The 23,977-nt window shown below is 43.3% G+C and overlaps 1 protein-coding gene across 1 annotated transcript in view; it reads right to left on the bottom strand.

The window, feature by feature from the left end:
* Positions 1-23,977, bottom strand: part of LOC308308383 (nck-associated protein 5-like) — a 104,984-nt gene that overhangs the window by 22,171 nt on the left and 58,836 nt on the right. Inside the window, exons 4-6 of the mRNA XM_080753806.1 lie at positions 20,722-20,790; positions 16,836-16,874; positions 15,111-15,230 (exon numbers count right to left, since the gene is read on the bottom strand). Coding sequence (XP_080609932.1) covers positions 15,111-15,230; positions 16,836-16,874; positions 20,722-20,790 — 228 coding nt within the window. The remainder of the gene's footprint in view (positions 1-15,110; positions 15,231-16,835; positions 16,875-20,721; positions 20,791-23,977) is intronic.

Raw genomic sequence — 23,977 nt, 5'->3', positions numbered from 1 at the left:
GAGAATTGTAGCCTGTATCCCTGCCTCACGGTGCGAAGCACCCAGGGACACGGCTTGCATGCTTTCCATTGAGTTAAATGCTTTGACAAAGGATTCTGAATGGGAGCTGACGTCAGACCTAACGGAATGTGATTGATAGGAATGCACGGTATGTGCATCCCCGGACACGACTCTGACGTCACCGGTAACGCGGAAGTCAAAGGGACTCGAGACTGAGACACGTGACTTACTACTGAGCGTGACACCGTCTTGCTGTGAAGCGAGGGCCTTACGTTTAATGCCTTTATCACCGGCGACAACACTTTGTTGCACGGTGGGACAGGAGGCAGAGGAGGAGTGTAAAAAGGAACGCATTCTTGTAAACACGTCCTGTCTAAAACCCTGTTTAATACTGCTGTCGCAGCTGGGGCTGGGATAGCTAAACAAGAAAGACCTCTCTGCAACCTTCTTACCTTGGCTGGCGCTTTGGCGCCCTCTCGTGTCGGAAGGGGGGAACACTTGTTGTTCCGGCCCTTGAGTTGAGGCTGTGGAACAATTAAACCTTTTATATTGGAAATGCCCCTTAAGGGGGTTTCCTTGAAGGCTGTTTGTGTTTGTGATTGTGGTACTGGGCATGCATAATTTATATATGGATGTCCCCACTGGGGATTCTCCATTGTGTGTGCATTGTGAAAGAAGAGACCTTGTTTCGCAGACACATTCTTTACTTGGGAGAAAACATTTGGCACAGTAACAAAATTCACATTTACATTGGATTCCTCCACCCTGGGTGGCAGGATCAAAAGTGCACTGTGCTTGCGCGCTGGAGAGCCGTCCATGACCCTGTCTCCGTGCGCCGAGGGTGAGAAGGCCCTCTTTCTCAAAGTGTCATTTTCTCGACCCTCTCCCACGCCCCCTCACTGCTGCACTGTATGAAGGGCGAGCTGGTGGGCGCATCTCCTGGTGCTGGGAGCCCTGGTTGCTCTGACTTCTGTTCCTGCTCGTGCCCGAGGAGGAAGACGGAGCTCTAGGAGAACGATGGGGTTTCCCGCCCTGTCGGGGGGGTCCCTGATATCTCTCCCTATTACGGGAAGAGCGTCCTGAGTAGCCTGACTGTTCTTTCCCTTTATCAGGTTTACCCAAAACAGCATCCACCACTTCTTTTTGGGCTTTATTGGTGTCGGTGATGACACGGAGGAAGGGTAACGCTCCCTCGAAGAGACTGTTGGGGGCTGTGTCCAGGCCCCTCAGCTCCTCTCGCCTCTCGCTGGCCTTTGGTTCGTCGCCTTGGAAGGGGACTTTCTGCAGCCACCTGAACCTCTCCATGCTGACAGCGACGTCCATCCCTCTGCCAGCCCATTGGATGGCATGGACGTTGCTCACTATTGCCAGCTGTAGCATGGCATCCCATTCAGCATAGGCTTCAGGAGGGAGGCGGTCCTTGTTTTGGAGCAGCATCTCTGCCATGGCTCCATTCATCAGCCCCACCACGTTTAAACTTTTCACAGAGAGCCCTGCAGCTTTATAAACATTTTTTACCATGTTGGAGACCTTGTTCTCGTCCTTGTTCTTGAACTTGGGCACAGGCTCCTGAGTGAAGGGGCATTCCGTGGGTTTAAACTGGGCACAGAAGAACTGATTAGTGGCGACATCCACAGGGGGAAGGCCGCCCACGCCAAACTTGTCCTCATCCGCCAGTGAGGTTGACAGAGCCATCTTCCCGGGCTCTCTGTGTTCTTTCCATGTGGAATGGAGAGCTTCTTTGAGCCCCGGGGTAGCGGGTAGCTTCTGAGAGCGAGGGACTGGTGTCTGTACCTCTCTCTTGCCCGCAAACTTGATCTCCGTTGAGCTCGCAGGGCGAGGCTCCACTGGCATAGTGAGGCCCATCTTGGCCACCGCCAGCTCAACCACTGCCAGCAGGTCCAGTTCTTGTGGGGTGGATTCTGCTGTGGCGCCCACCTTCTCCTTATCCACCGCTGCCTTCTTGGCAGGGGCGATGGGGGGGGCTTGGGGTGAGGTGCGAGGGGTGCCGCCATGACGGGGGCTTAGCATCACAATGTCCTCACTTGTCTCCTCTTGAACCAAACCGTCCTCCTCCTCCTCCTCTTCATCTTCCTCCTCTTCTCCTTCCATGGCATCTTCCTCCTCCTCGGAGGTGCCAAACTCGTCCGAGCCGCGAGGCACTTTACGTGGCACGTTCTGTTGGGACGTTAAGAGAGGGGGGAAAGAGGGGGGGGCGGTGACCGTTGGAGTCATCAGGAACGGGTTGGTGGGGTGAGGAGTCCCACTGGTGGCCGCCTCGGCGGCGACCGGAGACACTGGCCCCGCCTGGAGTGGTCCCTGGAGGCTAGCCTGCAGGGCGGCGGAGGCCTGGAGAGGCCCGGTGCTGGTCAAACCAGGACCGGGCAGAGCCGAACATGCCGGGTCCACCACTGTGCGCTGTGGTAGAAATAGTGTACATCGGAGCGAAGCTACTGCGGATAGGTTCGCAAACACTAGGAGCCGCCTGGACAAACCTTGCTGCGGTGCTGGAAACAGGCCCGCTTCTTTGTCCTGGCGTGGCGGGGATCTGAGCGCCGTGTTCCATCTGAGCTCCCCGAGCGACGTGGCTTTGTTTGGGCCTTGCAGCGTCCATGTTCATGACCACCAGCAGACGCTGGTGAAGAACGGCCGCGTCCATCGTCGCGCAGAACACGCAGCTGTTTGGGAAGTAGAAACCTTGCCAAGCGTGTTGTAGCTCCAGACAGCCCAGGCAGATGGAATGCGGGTCCTCAGCGGCGATGAAGCGGCTGCACTCCGGATCCCCGCAGCGTCGAGGGAGGGGTGGTGAAAACAGACCCTCGCTAGACATGACGACGGTAAGCTAAGCTAACCTAGGCTAGCCGCTTGTTATCGTTAGCAGCAAACAGCGAAGAACAAAACAGAGAAGAACAGACCAAGTTGAACGAAACCCGTGGGTGATGGTCCTACTCACCGCTAAGGCTAAAGTTGAATTCGAACTGATCTTAGACTGAGTAACTTGAAGAATTAATTATTTGTCGTAGAGTAACATGTGTAGACGTCCGTATCTCATGCGTGCAGAGGAACGGAAGAGGAAGTACACATGCCAGTCTCGCGCCTTATGCCCTCGGTTGGGGCGGGGCGCTTTGACTGGCATACCCTCCGACTTTGTCATTCGGGAGCATATGTGTAGCTCTGTATCGCACGCTAGGAGGCGCGATAACCCAAGAGGAGTGCATTTCGAGTAAATGACAGAAAACTTGTGTGTTCATCCACAATATGCCTGCCTCAACACAAACTGTGAGGGAGCCCGCCTAGCTCTCCATTTATATTTGTCACAGATCTCAAAGAATCAATACGGTGGATACATCGCTGTCTCTTTCCATCTAAAGGCTAATTGAGGAGAAGAATGACATTTTCCACTCGGCTGGTCAGGGTGTTCCTGGTTTATAATGTTCCCCGTCATTTTCCCCTTCGCTTGCAGGTAATGCCATGATTACATTTCAGAAACCAGCCAGCTTAAGCTATTTTCTTTTAGAGCAGTGGTTGTCAACTTCACATATTAATGATATCTTAGTCTAGACCAGGTGAATGCAATTAGCTACCTTAATTAATAATAGAAAGCTAGCAGTTGTCCTGGTCCCTGCAGCCAGACATGAAAAAATCATTGTTTGTGAGAAGCCTGTTTTAAAATAAAAACTGCTCTGGACAGAACCATGATCCACTGTTATTCATTTCTGCACTCAGCAAATGACAAATTCAAGGTAGCAGTAGGGGTAGTAAAGCCTGATTAATACTTCGTCATGACGGCACCGCATGCCGAAAATAACAGACCTACAAGCTCACAACGTGCTGTGGATGCTACGTATTGTGAGCTCGTACTGTGTCATGCGACAGAGCATTAAGGCTAACACTTGTGTTGGGTTGAACCATGCAATGACACGATTAGTATGCAGAACGCTCCCTTCATATCAGCTGATATGGAAGGATATGGACGGTTGATATTGTCCCTTGCACTTTGATTTATTGATTGAATACTTTTTAACAAGTTAGTTAACAGTACACTACAGGTAGTACAGTCAAAGGTTATGCTAAAGGGGTAACACAAAAAGCCGAGGCTTCCATTGTGGTCTATTGCACACTGTACAGTATGTAAATTGTTATTGTCTGTGTGTCCTATAAAGTGTCTAACTCAGTAGATACAGTACTTAATCTAATTGTGGTGTAATTGAGTTATATCTGCCGAGACAGGATGACATATTGTAATGTACACAAGACAACAGCTTTCTGACAGTGCCATTGGGACAGTGGTTGCTGTGCCTGTTTGTCAGAAGTGATATATTTTGTAAGCTCTTGAGATGAATCATTTAGTAATAATCTCTATTTAGAATTCACAAAAAGTACAACTGTGAAAAAGAGCTGGAATCAGGATACCACAAGGCCAGGATACAAGGGAATGTTCATCCATCAATCAATCAATCAATCCATCCATCCATCCATCCATTGATTAACTCATTTACTGCCATTTTGAAACAGCTCCCATCAGGGTTCCCCGCCAGAAGCCTCCATTGACTTCAATGTAATTTATAGTGCACGGATCATGCACGCCCATGCACAGATGATGCACCATGTTTGTGCAGTTTGTTCACAGCTTTCAAACAAAAAAGTCTGATTGGAAATCCGTTCAGGCATTCTTTAGATAATAGCCATTATGTTTTACATGTTATGTAAGCAAAAATGGCCGCCCTGTTTGAAAGATGGGGTTGTATGGGGGTTGAACATGCAAAATCGCGATTGAAATCATGCTTACTAGATTTGATAGGGTCCAAAAATAATTTTTCAAAAAAAAAAAAATCAAAAAAATTTTTTTTTTTCAAACTCGTCATACTAGTCATAGGCAGAGTGGACACAGCCATATAACTCGTCAAACTAGTCATAGGCAGTAAATGAGTTTTAAGAAAAGAGCGGTTGAACAAATCTTATGATATATGATACAGTGCAACACAATACAGCACTGGATGGTACACCACAATATGATGAAAATACAATAATATCTCCAGTGCCTCACATGAGTTTTGATTACCTATGCCAACAGAAATGTACAGGGGTCATCCAGATAGTCTGTTAGCATCATCCTATATTAAAGTTGGAGCCCCAAATGATGCCATTGGACATTTCTGCTGAGCACTTGTGGCATCTTCCACTGATGAGGAGCTGGCACAGTTCACTGGCATGCGGAAGACACAGCCTGTGTCGTGCCACTTCCAATTGGAATGTCTCGCGGACATCAAGTGGCTGACGCCTTGCGACCCCATTTAAAACAGCATTGATCCCTTTCAAGGCTGCCATCGCCAGCTTCCGCTCAAAGTCATTAGTGTCATCTGTTAGCTATAATTAATGTGAATAGGGAAATAATTGCATGAGGGAGTGTGGGACTAAAGTGATTCGGGCCATTCATTGATATTCAAGTATTATTTCATTATCCGTACTAGCCTTTATATCGCAAGCACTGTAGGAGAATGCCAAATTTGACCACGTGTTGGAGGATTAATCTGGGAACTAATTACAGTCAGCAAGTTGAGGAGTGTCCCTGAGATTTGACACAACTGATATGGTCTAACAAAATCGCCCAAAGAGAAGGGAGCTGTATTTTTAATCAAGGGCAATTTAAGGACCCACACACACACCATTCATGATTCAAATAGTTTGCAATTTTTAAGACGACCACTGCATAATTGTGCGGCTTCATTTTTATAGAACCCAAGAATGCTTGCTTTGCAAAGTCAATGAAGACGATAAGATAGCAACCAAATAAATGTTTAGTTTATCTTTACTTGAAGTATATTCTTTACTATTATTACAAGTCAAGTCCCAACTCCATATACAAATAAACTTCATTCTGCATTTGCCTTTGTCACAAACTTTTAAACTTACATTATTGTGTTTCCATTTCCTACTGTAAGGAGCAGAGCATAATATTTTTACTCTCAAAACACAATATTGTGTGAAGATTTTAAATGTTTTAAAGGTTTATCCAGCCACTTGTGTGATAAGCAACTTTCATATCTTTAGGGCAAAGCAACTGACAGCTGAACTAAATGTAAGTGGAATCTATCATATAATTACATCAGAAGTGGCCTTTCACATTGTTTCCATAGGGCTCCCTCACAGATTACTGTGTAGGAGCAGTGTAGTTGTATATGGAACACTTCTAAAGATTGAAACAACTCTAAAGCCCAGCTAGCTATACTGTAGGGTTCTTGGTTGTCCTGCTGTAGTAGTTTTTGAGATCTGGTTTTGGACCGAATGAATCAATGTCATGGAGATTATCACTTTGATTATGAGAAACCTTGTGTTCAAGTGAAAATTATTTATGAAAGGCCATCTACAGAAAGGCAAAGATATGTAGGGTTTCTCTTGAAATCTGCCTTAAAGATTCTGAGATATATTTGTGCAAAATTAAACACACACACACACACACACACACACACACACACACACACACACACACACACACACACACACACACACACACACACACACACACACACACACACACACACACAAAGCCTGCCAGAGTTGTTTGAATGCTACCGGTGGACTCCACATACAAGTATAGTGGAATGCACCATTATTATTGTGCAAATAAACTAAACAATAAAAAAAAACTACACTTGCTACACATAGCCTCCTGTCGATCTGCGGAAGAACCAAGAAAGAAGAGCATTTTAAAGCAGTCATCAGATATTCTTCTTTAGAATTTAGAACAAAGAGATCTAAAGAGTCAGAGGACATTATTTGAACTTGTTCCAAGCCCCTTCAAACCCCTATATTTATGAGTTATGGGCTGGAAACCTGTGTACATAAATCATGCTCGCCTTTTTCTCATCCAGCTTTCTGTGTCACAATAATACATTGATCAAGAGAGAGGATCATTGCCAATAATGTGACAACAACTTTAAAGAAGACGCTTGTTCTGTAACAGACTATGCAACTTCATTTACATTCCATCACACGATGGTGACACTTGAGGCCAAGAGATCTTCAAGCTAAAAAGGTTGTCAAAATATGGAGTATAAATTAATCTAGCCTACAGTACAATATATTACATATTGGTAATGTTCTCACTGTACATTACATGTGGTCACTCACTAATAACACGCATGGTCCAACCCCAAAACACATACACACAAACTAAATTATTACATGAACATAAGCCAATAACATTAATCACAATAGACACATAACTCCCCCAACACATTCCCATAGGCAAAAAAATAACACGGTAACAATAATAGAATAACACATATAGGCGCACCCGAGGCATGCTGGGATGTCTCTCCTCAGCCACTAATCAAGCGTGACACTACAATAATAAAAATAGACAGATAGACAGCAGACCCGAATTTTTATGTATGGGAATATTAAAGCTCATTTGCAGAGACGATTTCTATAAAACACCACAACAATTATACAGTATAGCTGCTCGAAGTGGAAAAAGCAGGAAATGGAGAGGGTGGATCAGAAGAACTGTCCAGTTCAAAGTGTTCAATAAACCATTTAGTTACGCAGAGAAGTCTGACATTGGACTGGACCTATGTGGCAGAGTTTTATTGATGCTACTCATACGCTGATTTGGCAGTGCCTGGTATTGAACCCAAAATCTTTTGACTCCACGGGGAGTACTCTACCTCGACCAAGCTACTCAAGCACAAACAGCACCATTACATTGCTCCGATGACTCTTTATTTCAAAGCACTATCGGTCTGAAGTCGTTCATTATCATGAATTAACCCTAATCTTCACCCTAACCTAACATTTTAAGAGGCTATTGGGGTTTCAGAATAATGGGCTGTTGGACCAAATGGCAGGCCCCAGCACAGACCATGTTTAGTTACTGTCAGTACAAGGATTTAGTGAGAAGAAATAGAACCAAGCTAAAGTGTATTGTTTAATGGAACTGTGCTTATAGCCTTTTGCATTACTCAAGCCTGTTACTCTCAGTTGGCAATATCAATTACTGTACTGGGACTATCTTTTCATTGTGATCATCAAAGATGGGTGATGTCACTACACCTGCAAGGGAGAAAGAGAGAGAGAGAGAGAGAGAGAGAGAGAGAGAGAGAGAGAGAGAGAGAGAGAGAGAGAGGGGGGGGGGAGAGAGAGAGGGAGATAGTAGAATAGAATAGAATAGAATAGAATAGAATAGAATAGAATAGAAGGTTCAAGGTTTAACAATAGGATCAATCCGACTGCCATTACTCAACCTTGCACACAAATATTGCTGACACACCCACACCAGCCACTTGCATGGTAATGGTTTTGAGACCCGATTTCAATTCCACTTGTGAGAGATTTCAGTAATGACCTGCATCAGTTTGTTTTCTGCTGAGTGCATCAGTCCCGCACCTTCAAACTAACTAGGATCCACTTTCTTCTTCTTACATCTTCTTCCCTCCATCTTCACTTCACCTCCTGCCCTCTCTGCAGCTCAACGTTGTGGCCAGTAATTAGTTTGAACTGCTGTTCATTTGGTGTCAGTAGGGAGAAATCGTGTGCCCAGGAGCCAATGAAGTGGAAATCCAGCACACGAAGGCGAGTGTTAAGATGTTCAGCTCCAGTGAAGATGTTTGGTGACAAGCAGTAGAGAAGGATGGGTGTACTGGGCAGCTCCCAAAGGAGTACAGTAAAGAATGGTGGGTGTACTGGGCAGTTCCCATAGGAGTACAGTAAAGAATGGAGGGTGAACTGGGCAGGTTTAGCTGCATGCTGCATGCTAGTGAAGGATGTTAATTTGTAGGGTCTCGTACTCAACGACTCTTCTCTGCCTTAATGAAAGTTACAGGAAAGAAATGAGAAGATGAAGGTGAAGGATATGGTTTTGTATGGTGAATTCTCATGGGGCCTCATTTATGAATAAGGGTCTTTGACATTCCATGGCGCAGTAACATCAAAGAACAAGAAAATCGATCTAGTCAACTGCCTTGAATTGGATTTGGGGACAAACCATATAGAGTCTGAAGTGGAACACACCGGACGCGGAGGCGGCGCGGATGCGCCGCGTCAAAACATACGGCCCCATTATTTTCAATGAAATAACCCACACCGGCGGCGTCAGACGCGCGCAGTCGCGGGTATGCCGCCTCGCCTGCCACGCCGATACGCCGCTGTTCTATTTTTCCAGCGTTGCTGCGCGTTGAACATGTTCTCCCATGGTTCTCCCCACCGGGGAAATGGATGTGCTGTGTGGCAGCGCGCCGCATCCAGTCAGGGTTACCGCGTGGCACTTCACGTGCGTCGATACCGCGACGCGCCGCTGCGCAGCCGTTCGCGTTCAGTGTGTGCTCCCCTTGAGGAATTGTTTGGTTAACAACCTCAGCTGAATGCTTTTTTGTGAATCCATCCCCACACCTGGTTTAAAGGTTCACATAAAAGTCAATAGTATTTTACTATTTTTTAAACAGCCAAATGGGGCCAATAAACCTCTATTGTATATTTTATTTTTCAAGCACCAGGAAGTTTATCTGCAGAAAGAAGCACCGTGCCCAGCTTATCAAACTTCCAAACTGGGGCCCCTCAAGCACCGCTCCAAAGCCCAAATTCAATTCCCATAAGCATGTCTCGCTCAAGTTTAAAAACAAAACCAATTTCAATAATTCATACATCATCTCCCTGTTGTCTCTTAAACTGAGTTCTAGTCTAGCCGTCTATGAACCTCTCCTTCTCTCTCCCTCCTCTCATCCCCCCAGTCTTCAGTGTCAGCGAGGGGGGGGGGGGGGGTTTAATGAGATGACCTGCATTTCAGTTAGGAGTCCTCTCTGCAGCCAGGTCAGGGGAACCACTACAGACTGAGCCTAATGGATTCTGGCCTCTTAGCTCCTGCTGTCTCACACAGCTGAGGCCATGAACTCGTGTCTTGGTACCCGTGGCCCTCGTTTGGACCGAATGGACTCGTTAGTGAGGCGGTAGTGAGACTGGGGCTGGAGACAAAAAGGGGCGCTGCAGGGATGCAGGTCTCGACTCTTGCTACTGTATGTCTGTCACGTAGTGTGTGAATGCTAAATGAGACAGGAGGGGAGCAGTGGTCAGTCTATGAGTTCCAAGTGAGAGATAAACACTAGCTCAGGGGTCTTCAACGTTTTCAGGCCGGGGACCCCCAAACTGATGGGGAGATGGAGCAGGGACCCCCTACCACCTCGTAGGGTGGGGGGGGTCGGGGCTACGACATATTTTTTTATTTTAAACATGTACAAGTTACAGCGAGCAGGGTGGGCCGTACCACTACCATTTCTAAACATACTACTTATTAACTGAGAACCAATGTCAATAATATCAACAATCTGTCAATTGCATAGTAATCATGTATTCAAGCTATTCAAAATGGATAGAATCATGATTTATTTTTTAACATAAATGTGAAAAAAAAACAAGAAAAAAAAAGAAACTTTTTTTTATCAATAATTTCGCGGACCCCCTGCAGTACCTCCACGGACCCCCTAGGGGTCGCGGACCCCCTGTTGAAGACCCCTGCACTAGCTGATGAAGGGAGGGCAAAGGAGTGTACCACTGAATGTAATTGTGGGCTCGTCTGAAAGACGAGACCAGTATGTTATACTAAATCTTTATAGGTCAAATCTATTATCCTAAAAAAAAAGACTGACAGTACAAAGGCAGGGCCTTTAGCCAAAAAGGAGCCGCGTTCTTGGTGACATCACCACCAACAAGTGCGACCTGATATAAATAAACACCCACATGAAATCTTTTGTAGTATGTTCTCCCAAATCTTTAAATAGTAAAGCTTTGTGGGCTCGCTGAAAACGTATGTTCTCCCAGGCCAGATGTTATCCCAAATCTTTATATACTAAGGTTATTATTCTCCTCAAAAAACTGTCCGACGGTACAAAGGCAGGGCCTTTAGCCCACGAGGGAGCAGCGAGCCCATACTGTTTCATAGGAACAGTATTTCTAGTTACATTTATAAACTTCTCTTTCTTATCCAACTCCCTGCACAGTGATTGGGGCAGTGGAATAGGTTCCAATTCCTACATCAAAAGCATGACAAGAAAATAATATTAAGGACTGCAAATACATTAAGGACAAGTCCGGACTAAAATAACATAATCATTTTTTTCCCCACTTATATTGATCCAAAATGATTGGCCATGGGGTCTATTTGCAGAATTGACCTGTCGTCCAGTTTCACCAGCAGCCCCCATAGCTTATAGCAGAGTCCATATGCATATAGATACTTATGTTATTTGTTGCGGTCAAAAGTGACCCTCATGAAACTGTTATTAGTTGTCATTACACACATCTCTATGCCTTGGTTGCCCCACACAAACCGCCGTAGTCTGGCTAGTCATTTTGCGATCAATAGAACTAGAAAAATGGCTAAGAGTTATTTAAAGTAGAAATTCAAGCCTTTTGCATTTCACACTACTGCACCATCTATGTTCACATTCAAGGTTTAACAATAGCATAAAATGTAATAAAATAATAGATTCAACAATAAGTTAAAACATTACAAAATGAAATAACAAATAAAACATTACAAAAAATTAAAATATCTAACTATTTTAATGAAGAAACTTGATAGCCAACTGAGATAGGACTTATAAGAGCACTATCTGAGAAAAGAAGGTAATCTAAGCAAGCATCTATGGTATTCCTGCAGCTGTCAGTGTAGAGAATAAATAGATCCAGGGAGATAAAATAGAGGTTTGCAGAGAATCTGAGTGAGACTAATTCCTCCAAACTGTATCGACTCTTGAATTTCACCATTTTAATCTGCTCCCTCATTCATTCTCCCACTTCTCATCATGATTTTCCCAGAGGCCATTTCAAGATCTTGTGCTCTCTACCTTTTCCTTGTTCAAAACGATGTTGCATCATTCTCTCCCTATCCATTTATTTCATGTTCAAGCCTACATCTGTTATACAGTATGTGTTGTACATCTGACATACATGAGGTTATTGTAATTTTGTATTCTGGACAAATAATTCCATTAAGGTCCCAGTGGGAAGAAAACACCTCAGTCCTGTCAAACAACCAGTAAATCTGTCACAATGTAGTTCTCATTTTGTCCAATGACATCTCCTCATTAAAGTAGAAAATCACTCCGAAAGATGCTACTGTACAGTATGTACACTCTCATACTATAGGGCTAAACTTTGACCTTGCACTGTGACCTTGACATCTGATGGAACATATAAAAAAAATAAAAATAAAACAATAGTGCTTGTACTGACACAACATTAAATGAATCTGCCTAATCGAATGAGCACTGTGAGTTATCACTGTGACAGCTAATCAAATAAACAAACAAACATACAGATTATAATACACCACTTCCGCTGGTGAGGCTAAAATATTTTTTATGTGATGTATAAAGATCTGGGCTTAGAAATAACCATGCAACACATTAATTATGGTGAGGTTACGTACGTAGGACTGTGTCATTTTCTTTTGGCATGCAGGAATGAGCGGTCACCCTGCTTTATAATGGATTTTGTCTGTTGAATTACTAAAAGTGACTGGTAGGCTGGCTCTGCATTTACCCTCCACTGTGGCCAATTGAAAACAAAAAAATCACACCCGTGTGAACTGAGCGGTGGTCCCCCCCCCCCCCTTCCCCTGTGTGTGTGTGTGTGTGTGTGTGTGTGTGTGTGTGTGTGTGTGTGTGTGTGTGTGTGTGTGCCTGGTCTGGCCTGGCCTGAACAACAGCGCCCCTCCCTTAACATGTGTGGTCAGAAAAGGTTACTGCAGGCTACAGACAGACAGACACGCAGACAGACAGACAGACAGACAGACAGACCCACACACACGGCCACGTATAGGAGCGTTGTGACCACCGCTCAAAAATAGCTTTCAGCTCTCAGCATGAATTTCACTTCTCTTTCAGTCACTAGATGCAATGTTGTGGTGTTTCCTCACAGAAGGTCAGAACCTCTTTGAGAAGGATTAGGTTTAATTGCTCCATCAGAGTGGAAAATCACGCTGCAGGTTTCTTCTCTCATTACAGTGATAACCACAGATTCTTATGAAAGAATGATAAAACTATTAGGGACAGAACAGTGCCTCGATTGTCTCAGGAAAGGTTTTGATGTGGCATTTGCCTTTTGTGTTTCACATTGATGATGAAAGTCCCAATTTAGTTTAAGCAATAATCAGTTAACATGGTCGTGAGTCCCGTTTCAATCATAATCAGTCATGATTAATGACTAAACCATGGAACACCAGAGAATAAATGCACACAATACAAAGTCTACACAAAGAAGACTTGATAACAATTAGGGATGGTCCGATCAGGTTTTTTGGAACCGATCACCGAGCACCGATCACAAAAGTGTGATCACCCGATACCGATCAATCACCGATCCGATCAAGTTATTATTTATATATTATTTATATTTTCTAAATGTTAATGTTTTAACTTTAATTAATTAATTAACTCACGAATTCATTAATATATTCGCCTTATAGTTATTTACCAGCATTACTATGTATTTATTATCATAGCAGTAACTAATTATTCCTTCAGCACTGTGGAAATCAACACCCCAAAATGGCCTCAAGTGGGCATACTGAACGGCTGGTTGATCGGTTGCACCGATCGGATCGGTGAATTTACCTTTTGATCTAATCCACCGATTATAGCCGATCACGCTTTGAACGGCCCGATCCGATCCATTGCCGATTGATCGGTAACATCTCTAATAACATGTTATTAGATTAAACAGTCAATAAGATCCTATTTTGACTGATAAATGAAGAGGAAGTATCCATAATTAGTGTCATTGCTGCCCAGCGCACAACATTGACTTTAAGTACTTCCACATACTGTACTTTGAGGTAGAAACGACAGTAACACAGGTTATTGTTTCCATGTAGTTGAGAAAGGTAACAACTAGTGTTGTTTTTGCAATTAATCCAATAGTTATTTAATTATGAGCTGTGTTCAACCCCCCAAAACTGCTCTCCTGAAAACAGAGAGCTTGCATTCAGAACGTCAAACTGGAACTCTAATCATTGAATATATATAATCATTAAATAGCAGATTAGAGTTCTATTTAGGGAATATTCACCAGAGTATTTAGTAGAGTCTAATAGAGGTGAATATTCCCTAAATAGTCATATTCTAGTGAATACTCTCTAAATAGCCTAATTAATCTGACAATCCTGTAGCCTTCTGTAATTATCTTTACTCATCTTCACTTGTTCAGTGGCTGAGCAAATATGAGCTCTCCAGGACCCAGTTTTTTGTTTGACTGGGACAATAATGGCAGGGGTCTGCAAGTAAGTTTGGCCTTGGATAAAACCCTTGCCGTAGATGGCAGGCCAGAACATAATCAAAGGCTAATATAATCTTACTGGAAGTCCGCGGCAGACCGAAGAATGCACAGAATCAAACTAAACAAACTGTATACAGCAGGTGGCATAATAAGTTGTTTCCCCCCTCTTGAACAGATATTATTGCTGTGGGTGCGATTCTCGCCCGATGACTGTCTGAATGATGTAAGGCTTGTGCTGTCTGCTAATAGGTGCACAACGTTTCATGGTGTTTTGTGAAATAATTATGTGATATCTGTGTTATGTGAGTCCATTGGGAACCCTCTCATTCCCATTCTGGGCACATCATAACAGGCAAACCTACATTATATCTACAAGCTCTCAATGCGCTGCAACACGTTTCAAAGATGGGAAACGATTACACTAATTATGGCATATATTTGTGAGATCGTGAGTACATATCATATTTTCTTCTACAAAAACGATATACTGAAGGCCTATACCATTTTATTTTCCCAAAAATGTATAGTGAAAATAGCCAATGTACAAGGCTCACAACGCTTGACGAGTTTTGAGCCTTTTACTGTACATATCGCCTTGTACATTGGCTACATACAATTTTTGATGTGATTCATTCACCCGAGGAGACACCAAATTTCTCTTTTGGGTCTCGAGATTAAAAAAAGGTTTGGGAACCCCTGCAGTAATGTAGCCTAGTAAACCAACTTCCGTTATCCAGGAGGAATGAAATGGTTTCCGGAAGAGGGCGGGTACGAGGCTAGCAGTAATGTGTATTCCTGTACAGTAGGTTGGAGTCTTGTTGATGACTCAGATTGTGTACCTGGGAGACGGCGTTGGTGGACATTTTGACACGCTGTTGGAACAGAACACTGAGAATCCGGTTTTGCTGCTCCAGGTCAAACACGCGTGTTCTGAGCTTCAGACATTCCTCCTTCAAGTCCTGAAAACAACCCAGAAGAGATACACAAGTGATTATGGGATTATAAAACCTGACGTTCTCATACAATTGAGATCCTGTAAAGTCTCCAGTGTAACAAGAGGCTGTGTTTATGAATTTGAATGTGGTTTTTGAAGCTGTATACTGTACATGCGTGGGTGCAGAAAACAGACATGAAAAGGTTGGAAAGGCCCAGGGCTACACTGATGTCACAGTTGCATATCGTCGTTGTCGGGTGAAAACCTTGTATGTCCAAAACCGTTCGTTTTGCATTTATCATTTGCCTCACACACACATTTGCCTCGCACACAATTCCTCGCACCGCGAGGCATTGTGTGCTTGTAGATCTGCTGTTTTCACTACTTTTGTGCAACGACCTTGTATGATGAAGCAGGGCTTTACTTTGCGAAAGAAGGTACAAATTTGAAACTTGGAGATACGAGGTTTCCACCCGACAACGACGATATACTGTACGTACATACGGTATACACATGATTTAGTTATCGTCTCACCTCCCCCCGGGGACCGGAGGTACGGGGCGAGATAAATCATCAACAGTTGTTTATCTCGCAAAGTCGGGCAACTCTGGTCCTAACTATCCTGCACTGGGGCCCACTGTTATGCTACGTTATGCCATGAGTAGAGTTATAGATACAGTATAAAGGTGTGAATGTCACCTTGTGCCGTTGCCACCTTGCTGACAACATCGCTCGTAACTACCATTGCTTCTACTTCTGTTACAGTATATCTTCTGCTCTGCCTCCAACCTACACCCGTAGTATGTTCTATAGAATCTGTACCATCACTGTTATACTTTGTTATATATATTCTTTCTTTGAATTAAAATTTTAGAAGATAGATTATGATGACATTACATTTGTATGACTGATTTTGCATATATAATTGTTATTACAAAGTATAGCTGTCCCACTTTTATGTCCCATTCCCATATAACGTGAACTGCCCATACTATTGGGAAATGTAGAAGCTTTGCATTATTTTATATTAAACTAAAATATTTGTGATGAGCGGTCATGGAGAAACATTCTTGTGAGTGTGTGTCTGTCTGTCTGTCTGTCTGTCTGTCTGTCTGTCTGTCTGTCTGTCTGTCTGTCTGTCTGTCTGTCTGTCTGTCTGTCTGTCTGTCTGTCTGTCTGTCTGTCTGTCTGTCTGTCTGTGTGTGTGTGTGTGTGTGTGTGTGTGTGTGTGTGTGTGTGTGTGTGTGTGTGTGTGTGTGTGTGTGAGAGAGAGAGAGAGAGAACTTCATATGAAAGGGAATAAAAGGATCATAGACAGACAGATACATAAATATCCATATTGGAATAAAAGGGACACAGACAAACAGACTGGTACTCTGACAATGGGTACAATGGTTATTGCAAAACTGGGTAGTTATTCCCAACATGCATCTTTCCCGACTTGCGTGGTCCCCGAGTATGCCTTGTGTATACAATTCTAAGCCATGTTGGCATATTGTGATGAGGTGAGCCATATGCCATTGATCATTCTTAGCCTTGCTGACATAAAGCCACTCATCATTGTGACAGCCATGAATCCTCTAATTGATTGTAATGATTAGCTGGATTAAAATGCTTCAATATGACAAACCTTTTGTGTCAGCAGTGCTTGAACGACTTGATTAGCCACCTAGCAGGAGGAAGAAAATAAGTTCCATGAATTAAAATGCACATTGTGTTATTTTACAGATCTGAAAAATGACACATTTTTATTACCTTATATAAAAGATTGTGGCTGTTGCACTAGCTGTCGATGGAAGCTATATGCCTAATTGATGTGCTAAATTACCTGTTTCTATTACCACCACGTTCTGATGCGTTGTCTCAAAGAACTGTTCAACAAGTCAAAAAGAGGAGGTTCGCTCTCAGAAATAATAGCAAAACGTTTTTCTTTATTGTTCCATATGCCTTAGATCACTGGTTCCAAAGCACTGGGTCGGGACCTATTTGTGGGTCGCCGACACATTTTTATGGGTCCCTTTAATTATTATTTGTTTCCTACATTTTATTTTTTAATTATTGTTATTTCAAAACATTTTCAAAAAAACCTTCCCAAAAAGCTAGTTTTCCATGAATTAAAAACAAAATGCAATGATTTGTTTCAGCAATTCCATGAAGAAATGAAGACAAATCCAAAAACATGGAATTTCTTGGATTTCAATTAGAAAACATATGTTTAAGAAGTAGTGAAAATAGCCGCTCTACAAGCTCTCAACGCGGTGCGAAGCTCCGCGTTGAGAGCTTCTAGGTCTGCTGCTTTCACTAGTATAGGATTTTGGGTCACAAGCTAAAAAGATTGGGAACCACTGCCTTAGATTAACACAAAGGTTTTGGCTATCCAGCCTTCTGTGTCAGTGTGTACGACTGATGGAGGCTAGATAGTCGAGTGCAACCCTCCTCTTTTTTTACGTGCTGAATTACGTGCCATACACATCATTATAGAAAAGGCTCATCTGTGTCGAAAATGCTTTACAACACGAGTTCCTGCTGAAGACAAATGATGCTGCAGGCCGTCTCGTCCGATTGGTCACGGTCCATACATCTAACTTGACTTCCTGAAACACTCTCGAAGGCGCATGAATATTTTATATGAAAGTAACTTTAGCAATGACAACTTGGTCTAGCAGACTTGGTCTTGGCAGATCTGACACCAGAGCAGTGTCACTTATTCTACAGTATACTATATGTTTTAAGGCCCTCAAGGAGAAAAATCAGGTTTATTTTTATTTGGTTTGGTGTCTGTTTAACTTTTTACCACAGATTTGTAAAACAGTATCAACTACCAGCTTAGTGGCCTTGTGGTTAGAGTGTCCGGCTGTCTGCCCTAAGACTGGGAGGTTGGGGTTCAATCCCTGGCTGGGTCAAACCAAAGACTCAGGACCCAGTGCCTCCCTTTTGCACTCAGCATCAAGGTTTGGAATTGGGGGTAAGTCCCTGCGACATACTGTACTAGCCTCGTAAACCAGACTCCGGCAGTATGGTTTACGAGGCTAGCGACATACAGTACTAGCATCATATCCAGGGGGTGTACTTGTAAATCAAACTGCCTCACGCTACAGAAACAGTAGATAGGCTCCTGCCCTATGGGCCTCATGGCTTACTACTACTATCAACTACAGTACAATAATTTTCTGATGTTCTGTACCTCTCTCTAGTTTAATGTTTGAGGGGTACAGCATGGATTATACTTTGAAATTGGAATGCCAATGAAATTGAAAATAAGATTCTGCTTGGGTGTGCTCAACGAGTCCTTTCATCTATCTGTCAAAAGGAGTCGCCTCAGCTTTTTCAAACCACGGCAGGTAGCATTCACAGTGGCCACGCACAGAGAGATAGGACTCCCAGAAGCAGCTCAACATCTGAAGGATCAGACCCTTCTTCCCTAAGGACTCTGCTCAGCTCCTTAATCTGTCATCCCCACGACTACTGAAACTCCCTCCTTATTGGCAGTGGTACAAATACCTCAAAATTTTACTCAAGTACAGTACTTAAGTAAATGTACTTAGTTACTTTACACTCCTCTTTATTAGCCCCCTGGCATGCTCACCGAAGCCCCTCCAAATAATCCAGAATGCTGCAGCATGCCTGGTCTTCAATCTCCCAAACATTTCACGATTCCCCCCTTTTGTGTTCCCTTCATTGGCCTCTGGTTGCTGCCAGCACCCAGTGCAAAACACTGGTGATAGCCTACAATAGTGTTTTTCAGACTTTCAAAATTCAAGGTCTCCCCTTAACTCTGACAGTGTACAAATGGAACCAAATGAACCAGGGGTGTCAATTGGGTATGGCAGGGTTATGCAGCTGCCATACCCTGGGTCCAGGGGGGAAAATAAAAGTTACTTTTAAATATAAATCCATGAATGTCTCTTTGTCTATCTGTGCTGGTTATTATGTTGTTAAATTACAGTAAAATAACTACAAATGCAAAAATGATCACTTTAACAAGGTATTATATTTATATTCTCCACACTTGTATTCTCCCCATCTTGACAAAATGGTATATTTCCAGGTTCTGCAGGTCAGCTGCACAGGTGCAATGCATTATTGTTCATTGTGGCACGTTTACTAACATGCCAAGTTTAGTTGCACTTGATCAACCGTTCCAGGCTGCCATATCCAGCCCAAGAAACCGTAGAAACGGGGAAAAAAATAAAATGTACTTCTTAAAATAAATGTATCATGCCCGTTGCTAAGGTATGGCAACATGTCTTGCACGCGCGCGAAGGCGCGCGTTCAAGACACCAGTCATGTTGCCATACCTTAGCTTTTTCTGAACTGACGCCACTGAAATGAACCCGGTAAGGTTCATTTGGTACATATTTGTACACTGTCAGAGTTGTCAGAGGTCAATTTAGACCACCCTAAAGGAACCCACATAGTCCCTGGAATCCACTTTGAGAACCACTGGACCTACAAGGAAACCAAGGGCATGGCATCTCTCCTTGTATCCCTTCTTGACACCTATTTTTTGAGCAGTGCTCCAACATCTGGCTTGGTCCAAAGTTTGTTGTACACCCAGGGTCACATTGGCCAAGCTTTGAGGAACGCTTAATGAGAATAACTCATAAATAGCACCGCTCACTTCACACTAGGTGTGATTCTTTCTTTCTTTCTTTCTTTCTGATAGATGCTAATTTACTATGCAGATACACGGTATGTTGGTTACATTGTTATTTAAATTACATTTTTTCCCCACCGAAAATGTTGTTTACATAGTATGTTGTTTAGACAGATCTTTCTTGGTATCCTAGTTTCTTTGAGGCACTACTGTACATTGTTTTCTACTTGAACTTTACTTTGTTGTTTGTTTACTGGGATTCATGCTTACTCTGCTCTTCTGATCTTACCCCTTCCTTTCTAAGTAGGAACCACCTATACTAGGTAGGGAATCTCTCTCTCGCTCTCTCTCTCTCTCTCTCTCTCTCTCTCTCTCTCTCCCCCTCCCTCCCACCTCAACTCAAAGCAGCCTCTCGTTCCCTGAACACCCTGAGCTGCGTCCGCCTGGTTCAATTAGAGATGTAGGATGGTCTGGTTTTCCCTCCATGGAATTCAGTACAACACAGACTTGAGTGTGAGTGTAACAGTAGCTTTGAAGCTGTCGGCTCCTTGTAGCCCTGGTTCTGCTATGAACTTACATAACCCTTGCTGTGTTTGACACAGACACACATCAGAATGAAGGCTTTGAAATAAGTGTTTTTTTTTGTTTTGTTTTTTTTGTTCTGCATGTAGAAGAGCTCTTAACACTGATGGCTGAGGCTGATATGAAAAATGAGTCAGTGCTGGATAAGTGAAATTTTGGACAGGTAGTTGTGTGTGTGTATGCGTGCTTGCGTGTGTGCAAGTGCATTAGAGTGTGACAGTACTTGCATGCCTGCCTGCATCTGTGTGAGAGAGCACATGTTGCCCTACATTTAAAATGTGTGTAAACACACCTTATTTTTTCCAAATGCAATGCAGAGCGCACAGAAAACACTCACCTCATCCAGACAGTGTTCATATTGTTTCCTCTGATTGTCATTCTCCATAGATAGAGCAGAGTTCTCCGCCTAGAAGAGGAAAACAACTGCAGTTAAACACTTTCTGCATGTTACCACATACCTGCCAATATGTTCGTGTCCAGCTAATGTTTACAGGTCAACCACGACCTTCACCTTGATGTTGAGGCCCAGAGATGAATAGTGTATGTTCTATCCCCATCTGCATTCAGACAGGTAGGCGGGCGGGCGGACCGACGGACAGACAGATACTGTAGATCACTATTTCCCAAGGACAGGGTCGACCCACGATAGACGGACAGACAGACAGACAGACCGACCATTCCTTATTGTTATTTGTAATGCATCGGGAAAGCATACATTTAACAAAACTTTAATCTACCATTACAGGGAATAAATAACTTTGATTCACGTAGTGTTTTTCTTTTTTAATTAAGTAGAAGCAGTGCTTTGTGCCTTACATATTCATTATCCATCAACTTAAAGATTTCCTAAAGACTCTCTCCCTGTGGGATCAGTGGAAGTGAAGTCTCGCTGGCAAGGGATGGTGTTAAATGGATGACGCCATAAATCTAAGGTGCCAACCTCCATTTTAGAGAGGGTCTCAGTGTCTGTGAGGATGACACTAAGATACTCCACCCAGGTGTAATTCAATTACTGATAGAAAGGGTTAGCGCGTGTGGGAGCAGCATCCATTCCGGGAAGACAGGAGGTGACTTTCCACTGGAATGATGAATGCAGTAAATCTAAGAGAGAGTTAGCGATCCTAGACCTGCTGTGAGCTGAACGTCCAAAGCCCTGAGAATCATAAGCGGGTGAGCAAACAGGATTCAAAGAACATTGCAACTCCAATAGTTGCACATATCGTCGTTGCAGATTTCTTTTTTTATAAAGCTTCTATCTGGCAGCTGTTAGCCATGAACAAAGACCCAGAGAAGAGACAAAACTTGGATTGGCACTAGAAACTGTCTTCCTAATCTTGCATAGTGTGATCAACCCAACATTGCAAAATACAAAGTGCAGATACTGTTACCACCGCTGGGATAGTATAACAATACAGGGAAACGGTTTTAGACATATGGATATCTGAGTTTGAAGTCGATCAGTCCTATATATGCACATATATTTGAATGCCCATGTTACTATTGCTGCTATAGTATGTGCTTTCTGCTATACTGTAGCATATACAAATTCCTTGAAAATGTTTCGAAAATAAATAGCTGATCTACAAGCTCCCAATGCATTGCATAGTAGATCGGCTATTTAGAATATCCAGTATAAAATAGCGCTAAAATGCTTAATGATCAGTAATTATTATTGTCCAATAACATGATATACCGTACACTGTATGATTCTGAAATGGCCAGTCTTCATGAGTACTTTTGCTACTTTAACACCTTCTAAGCCACGGGGAGCCCCTTAATGTTAAAACCGTACTATATCGCACATCCCCCCAGGGACTCTCAGCCACGCCGTACATTCCCGGACTTTGTCTTTAAAACCGGAATAAAAACTTTTGATCCGAAAATCGGCGATCGTCTAACCTTCCCTAGTCACCACTCGTGCATTGATAGCTCATGCAGACCGTGCATGAAGCAGAGGTGACGTCAGCGCCTCTCCTTCTCCAAGGCTACTCCCAGCCATCCGTTTGCTGTCTGCACACTCGAGCTCCTACAGCAGCCATGCTTGGGGCTATGCTAGCGAAACTTTTCAGTTCTGTTCTTCAGTCACACATGGATTGTTTGCGGGGACATTTACGTGAAAGGATCGCGCACGCGAAACGCACGGGGACATCGACGATCGGCCAAAACCCCCATTCTATCCCAACGGAAATCGAGAAAATCATGGTGAGTTACTGAGCTGGGGAAAAAAAAAAAAGAAAAAACAGCGGCGCTGTTCAAGATGGAGGGGCTGCGGGGTCATGTTTATAAACATAATATTATGTCTCAGATCACAATACAATAATAGAAATTTCACGGCTAATCTACCAACCACCATTCTATTTCGGACGGCAAGGTGTTAACTATATTTTGATGCTAATAGTATTGTACTTTGACTCGAGTAAAACATTTATTTTACTGCAGGACCTTTACTTGAAAAGTATTTTTAGACCGTGGAAATGTTATTTTTACTTAAATTCAAAATGATACTTCTTCCACCGCTGCACAGCATGGATCAAATGGCACTCATTAATTTCCCACGACTGGGCATAATCTCACAGCAGAGTATGAGAGCACTGACTGTGTTGTTTCTGAGGAAATAAACCCTTAATGTTTAAAAGGCCATGTTTAGCCCTGCATGCATACTATGGAAAGGTCACTCAAGCCTTGTAAAATAATGTGCTGGTTGGGTCTCTCTCCTGCTATTGATGTGATATCACTTTGCTTTTACAAATGACTTTTATTGATTTACAAGCTGGCAGCAGTGGAAAAAAGGGGAGAAACTATAAAAATACAAAATAAGAACAAGCCATCCAATCTTGTATTCCATTCTTAAAATTGCAGACATTTTTGCAGTAAATTTGCACTTACAAGACAGTTTACTTTGCTTGATGGGTACTCACTTGTGGTACAAAGAATACGCATAGATGTGGAGTCGATACAAAACACATTTATTAATGAGATAGAGAAATAGGTAAAGGGGGGGGGGGGGGGGGGGGAAATGGTTTTATTTGTTTTACAAATAATGCAACCGTTAGTTGCCCAGGGCCTCCCTTAGCCTCGGTACCAGCCTGATTTCAGACTCAGCTGAAGCTTGAGTCTGACATTTGACTTTCCCTAAACCAATCACTACAGATCAAAGCAAAGCACCTCATCTTCCGATGATGACGCACTGATAATGACGTCGCTTGAAAAACTGTCAAATCTCTCAGATGAAAATAGCAGATCTACAAGCTCACAACACATTGTGACATGTTGTGAGCATACTGTATTTATGCTATTTTTGAGCGGTGCAAATCGTTCCTATGTTTGACTTAGTGTGTAGGTCCCAATGTGTGTATGTACAGTATGTGTCCCTATGTACTGTATGCAGTACCAACGTTTCAGAGCATAATGCCTTTAACTCCATGTTGGAGATAACTAACGTTAGAGTTCTCAACGGGCCTGAAAATGAAGGCCCGGCCCTAACTGGGCTGGAACGAGGCCCAGCCCGGCCCGACTAATTAGCAAACATTTTAGGCTCTATCCGGCCCTAAATGTCGGGTCGGGTCGGGTATGGTCGGGTTCGGGCAGAATTT

Source organism: Nannobrachium achirus (assembly GCF_963921795.1).
Source record: "Nannobrachium achirus genome assembly, chromosome: 22".
NCBI classification, from domain to species: domain Eukaryota; kingdom Metazoa; phylum Chordata; class Actinopteri; order Myctophiformes; family Myctophidae; genus Nannobrachium; species Nannobrachium achirus.
This window is presented reverse-complemented; position numbering and strand designations above follow the sequence as displayed.